This window comes from Haematobia irritans, unplaced genomic scaffold, assembly GCF_050003625.1.
Source record: "Haematobia irritans isolate KBUSLIRL unplaced genomic scaffold, ASM5000362v1 scaffold_6, whole genome shotgun sequence".
Classification (NCBI taxonomy): domain Eukaryota; kingdom Metazoa; phylum Arthropoda; class Insecta; order Diptera; family Muscidae; genus Haematobia; species Haematobia irritans.
Genome location: NW_027445819.1, coordinates 519,620 through 525,619, shown reverse-complemented (window position 1 = coordinate 525,619; position 6,000 = coordinate 519,620). Strand labels below are relative to the sequence as shown.

The 6,000-nt window shown below is 35.0% G+C and overlaps 2 protein-coding genes across 2 annotated transcripts; both read left to right on the top strand.

Annotated features, from left to right (window-relative positions):
• The first annotated feature begins 1,282 nt into the window (after nt 1-1,282).
• LOC142242602 (histone H2A) lies at nt 1,283-1,657 on the top strand. Its single transcript, XM_075314169.1, has one exon. It carries the CDS (start codon nt 1,283-1,285, stop codon nt 1,655-1,657), a length of 375 nt encoding a protein of 124 aa, XP_075170284.1.
• A 1,652-nt stretch (nt 1,658-3,309) lies between these two features.
• On the top strand, nt 3,310-3,720 carry LOC142242619 (histone H3). The gene has a single exon (XM_075314186.1). The coding sequence runs from the start codon at nt 3,310-3,312 to the stop codon at nt 3,718-3,720; it is 411 nt and encodes a 136-aa protein (XP_075170301.1).
• Nucleotides 3,721-6,000: the final 2,280 nt, after the last annotated feature.

Sequence of the window (6,000 nt, the reverse complement as noted above, 5' to 3'; positions counted from 1 at the left end):
ACGGTAAAATTGAAATTTATAATCACATGTTTTATGGGAATTTTTCCAAAACTGGATTAGCCAATTGGGATGTGGTAATAAACCGCAGCAATTAGAATTCTAGAAAAAAAGGTTTCATGTACCTACGCATAGAGTCATCATCAAAACTCTCTCTCACACACACACATCCTTTAACTACGCCATTTACAGTAATGCATACGATCAATGTAATAGAGTCTTTTACTCTGAGAAAAATATTATAGCGACGTTATTATAATGAAGAAAAATAAAAAGAAGAAATATTGAAGTCTTTTACTCTGAGAAAAATATTATAGCGACGTTATTATAATGAAGAAAAATAAAAAGAAGAAATATTGAAGAAACAGTAATGAAATGCCAAATTAGAATTTTAATAGAAGTTAGACATAGTAATGAAATGCCATAATAGAATTTTAATAAAATGAAGATTACAACATTGAATTTATCTTAGTTGAAAAATCAATTATTTGTTATTATTCGATGGAAGATGTATTTATTTTTTTTTTTGTTATTGAAATAAAATAAGGATATTTTGTTTTTAGTTGATCAACAAAGAAAATCTCTTTTTTAATGATTTTTGTGGCCCTGAAAAGGGCCTTTGATGGTGGAGGAAATAAATTTTCGACGAAATATAAAGCCATTTACTTGGAGCTGGTGTACTTAGTAACGGCTTTGGTACCTTCACTGACAGCGTGCTTAGCCAATTCACCGGGCAATAATAGACGAACGGCAGTTTGGATTTCCCGACTGGTGATGGTGGAACGCTTGTTGTAGTGAGCCAAACGAGAGGCTTCGGCGGCAATACGTTCGAAGATATCATTAACGAAACTGTTCATGATGCTCATTGCCTTTGAAGAGATACCAGTATCGGGATGTACTTGCTTCAACACTTTGTAAATGTAGATGGCATAACTCTCCTTACGCTTGGTGCGTCTCTTGGTCTTGTCACCCTTTGTGATGTTCTTTTGGGCTTTGCCGGCCTTCTTTGCTGCTTTACCACTGGCTTTTGGAGGCATTTTCACTATTTTTTTTTCACACAAACACTGTTTACACTGTTCAAAAGAGAATTTTGTGTGTGCGCAGCGATGAGCACACATTTGTACCATTTCGTGGACAAGATATTCAGGTAGCCTCTTCGTGCAGCAAAACAACCCTCAAATGTATTAAATAGCTCGAACGAAAAGTATATAAAGAACTGACAACTAGTTAAACGCTATCATTAGTGTTTTGTGAAGTGAAGTGAAAAAGAAAAAAAAATTGAAACATGTCTGGACGCGGTAAAGGTGGCAAAGTTAAGGGAAAGGCAAAGTCTCGTTCCAATCGTGCTGGGCTTCAATTCCCCGTCGGTCGTATTCATCGTCTTTTGCGCAAAGGCAACTATGCTGAGCGTGTTGGTGCTGGAGCTCCAGTTTACTTGGCTGCTGTGATGGAATACTTGGCCGCTGAAGTTCTTGAATTGGCTGGTAACGCTGCTCGTGACAACAAAAAGACAAGAATTATCCCTCGTCACTTGCAATTGGCTATCCGTAATGACGAAGAATTGAACAAATTGTTGTCCGGTGTCACCATTGCTCAAGGTGGTGTATTGCCAAACATCCAAGCTGTTCTCTTGCCCAAGAAGACCGAAAAGAAGGCTTAAATTATCTACAAGAAAATGTAAATACAGACCATCGTATCTCTATCAAACAACAATCCGTCCTTTTCAGGACGACAAAACATTTTTAAAAAGAGAAAAAATATTTTCAAACAATATAATTTCATACATACTTTTTTTCAGTAACAATAAAATTTACTATAAAAAAATTATATGAAGATATATATACATATATTTAGTTTTCATCTGTTATGACATCGAAAAATTTCGTCACTTCATTTTTTCATTTTGTTCCTATCTAATGTCATTTATTCCTAATATCGAAAAACAACAAATTCCCACCAATTTCATTAAGAGAGCATTCGTTTTCTGAGCCGAAGTGTTTTTATTTTCATCTGTATCAACTCTGATTATTTACTACATATGTATCTTTTGTATGCTTTGGCAAAGCCGAAGTCTAGTAGGATCGTAAGTGTTCGTAACTTCTAGCGGGAAGTTGCAAATAGTTGATGACAGAGAAAGCTGTTTGTATCAATACATACATAACTGATTTCTGCAAAAAGAGAGTAAGAACGTCACGCAAAAGAACAAATAAATGACACTAGGATCGAGTACAGTGCAACATAGAATCATTTTCTTTGATTTCTGCAAAAAGAGAGTAAGAGAATCATAGAATCATTTTCTTTGGGGAATGGGACGAGAAATGACATATAGAGAATTGCATATATGTTTCGTATGTATTACATTCGTAGTGTTTTTCTTTTGTAGCGTATGTCATGTTTTTCAAGTGCCGACGGCAGAAAAATAGCATAGTAGTCGCCTTTGGTAAGTCCATACATAATTGTTTCATTGGGTTAGTAACAATGTTTTGCCGACGGCAAACCAAATGTTTGTAATTTTATTTAAACCAAGTAAATTTAAAATTTTATTATTAAAATAATTAAATAAATTTGTAACAAGATGATCTCTTTTGTAAATATATTTTGTGGTCCTGAAAAGGACCGATTGTTTTTGTATTAAAGTATTTAAATATTCTCCAAATAGCGTCAAGAAAATGTTTAACCGCCGAAACCGTACAAAGTGCGGCCTTGTCTCTTCAAAGCGTAGACGACATCCATAGCGGTGACGGTTTTACGCTTAGCATGTTCGGTGTAGGTGACAGCATCACGAATAACGTTTTCCAAAAACACCTTGAGGACACCACGGGTTTCTTCGTATATCAATCCAGAGATACGTTTTACACCGCCACGACGAGCCAAACGTCTGATTGCAGGCTTGGTAATACCTTGGATGTTATCACGCAACACTTTACGATGACGTTTAGCGCCACCTTTTCCCAAGCCTTTGCCACCTTTACCACGACCAGTCATTTTTCACTTTTAAATTTCACTTCACGAATGATGCACAAGAACTAATACTGTTCCGCAGCCTATGCGCTTCTATTTATACAAAAATTCCTTGAAATGCTTACTAATATTAATAACACGATCTACCCTCGGGTTCGTTCGTGTATACTTCGTGTATATACAGGCAGCTGTAAGATACAATATTTCAATCTTTCCCCACACACACCCTTAACTAACAGTTTGCGCGCTCAATTTTTCTATAAATATGCGCGTTCATGCTCGGCACACAAGTAATAACGTTTTGACAGTGTTTGTGTTCATATCTTGTGAAGTGAAGAATTAAAGTGAAAAATGGCTCGTACTAAGCAAACTGCCCGTAAATCTACCGGTGGCAAAGCCCCTCGTAAGCAATTGGCTACTAAAGCTGCTCGTAAGAGTGCCCCAGCCACCGGCGGTGTCAAGAAGCCCCATCGTTTCCGCCCTGGTACCGTTGCTTTGCGTGAAATCCGTCGTTACCAAAAGAGCACAGAATTGTTGATCCGCAAATTGCCTTTCCAACGTTTGGTTCGTGAAATTGCCCAAGATTTCAAAACTGACTTGCGTTTCCAGAGTTCTGCTGTCATGGCCTTGCAAGAAGCTAGCGAAGCCTACTTGGTTGGTCTATTCGAAGATACCAACTTGTGCGCTATCCATGCTAAGCGTGTCACCATCATGCCTAAGGATATCCAATTGGCCAGACGTATTCGTGGAGAACGTGCTTAAATTTTTGACATATTAAAAGCCAACTTTTTTTACAAAAACAATCGGTCCTTTTCAGGACCACAATATTTTTATAAAAAGAGAAAAAATTTTTTCAATACTTTACAGTTGACAAGAATTTATTCTTAATTATTTGATATCAATAAAATATATTGCATTTGTGTTTTTTTTTTTGTATTAGGTTGGATATGAAGGGAATGTTGATATATGATGTAGATTTTGCTTTCCAATGGTTTTACATTTTTTCGTACTCATTCACAATTTATTTTCTATTAATTTATTTTTTCAAAAGAAGAAAAGATATAAGTAGGAGGATTTGTTTCTTATTTTCATCTAATGCTACATTCAATGCGGCAAACATTTTATGAAATATTTTCTAACCCTAATCTAAATCGGAGATGGTTTTTGAATTTTCTAGGGTGTTTATTGTTTATATATTTCCTAAAGTCGTTAGACTTAAATTTATTCCATCTGTTGTTATAATTCTTTTAGTTTTTTTTTTGCGAAATTTTATATCAAAAATAGCCAATTACTTTACTTCTTAAAATTTGGCTAGAGGTGGTATATCAGCTATGGCAAATTTTTATTCATAGTATTTCGATTTAAAATTTTGTTAAAATGGTATTATAATCCGACATGTATTTTTTCTACGATGTTTTAATATTTTTCATATATACATTTCATTTCTTTTGCAAATATTTTAATTTTATGGTTTCAACTATATTCAACATTGTTAACATCGCTGTACATGATATACCACACCTTCACGATTATTTTAACTTTTCGTTACAATTTGACACTTTTTATTATTAATGTTATATTTTAGTAGAAATTTGTGATTTCTATTATATTTTTGAATGAAAATTTCCTAAAACATTTTCACTTTTGAGCTTTCAAATTAATTTGCAGAAAAACTTTTATTCATGGAAAATATCCCAATATGATGAATTCCACTGTCATAGACGACATAATATAATTGAATATTTTACCATGAAAACTATGCAAAATGTATAATTTTTTCGTATTTTTTTAAAGAAAACATATCAAGATTCCCTATAATTTTTTTATTTTATACAATTTTCAATAAAAATACTAAAATTTATATAATTTAGTTGGAAATTTATGATGACACTTTTATAAACTTTCAACTCAAAAGATTATAATACTCTAGTCCTTCAATATTATTAATTGAAGTCCTTTTTGTCATTTAGGTGGATATCTCTACTAGAGAAATGTGATAAATTCCAATTAAATATATTTACTATGTCATCATAAATTTAATTATTCTATCAAAACTTTTGTGAAAAAATTTATTCTCTTCCACACAAGAATTCACAAAATTTCGTAGCTGACTACTATGTACTTCTCATAATTCCGATGTACCCAAGAATAGCTACGTTGAACGGTAAAAAATATATATAACCAACGTACACGCGTGTTAGTGTATATTAGTGTTTGAAGTGAAAAATATAGTGAAACATGTCTGACGCCGCCGTAGTTGAAGCCACCGCATCTCCAGTTGCCGCTGTTGAGAAAAAGGCACCTAAAAAAGCTGCTGCCAAGGCAAAGAAGCCCTCTGCTGCCCCATCTCATCCACCAACCCAACAAATGGTCGATGCTGCCATCAAAACATTGAAAGAACGTGGTGGTTCATCATTGCCTGCCATCAAGAAATATTTGGCCAGCACCTACAAAGTTGATGCCCAAAAATTGGCTCCCTTCATCAAGAAGTATTTGAAGGGCGCTGTTGCCAGTGGAAAATTGATCCAAACTAAAGGTAAGGGTGCATCTGGTTCATTCAAAATGTCTAAAGCAATGAGCGCCGAAAAGAAGAAGGCCCCAGCTGGTGATAAGAAAAAGAAGGCTGCCGCACCCAAAAAGGCCAGTGGAGAAAAGAAGGCTGCTGCAAAGAAACCTTCTGCCGCTAAGAAGACAGCAGAAAAGAAGAAGACCGAAAAGGCTAAGGCTAAAACTGCCAAAAAGACCGGTACAGTTAAAGCTAAACCAGCAAAAACCGCCGCCAAGGCCAAGGCCTCCGCCACAAAACCAAAAGCACCCAAGGCAAAAACAGTAGCAGCAGCCAAACCCAAAAAGGCCGCCGCTGCCAAGAAACCAGCTGCTAAAAAAGCCGCCGCCAAGAAGTAAATTTTCTATTTCATGGCAGAATGATTATTTTCGATATTCGAAAGCAGTTTATCTAACAGCCCTTTTCAGGGCTACAAAATATCTTTGAAAAAGAGAACAAATTTTATGCAAACAATTTTGTTTTTTTACCTAATTTTT

Bases quoted from the DNA above. Each gene is read 5' to 3' on its own strand.
- LOC142242602 (XM_075314169.1), top strand. From the start codon at position 1,283: ATGTCTGGACGCGGTAAAGGTGGCAAAGTTAAGGGAAAGGCAAAGTCT.
- LOC142242619 (XM_075314186.1), top strand. From the start codon at position 3,310: ATGGCTCGTACTAAGCAAACTGCCCGTAAATCTACCGGTGGCAAAGCC.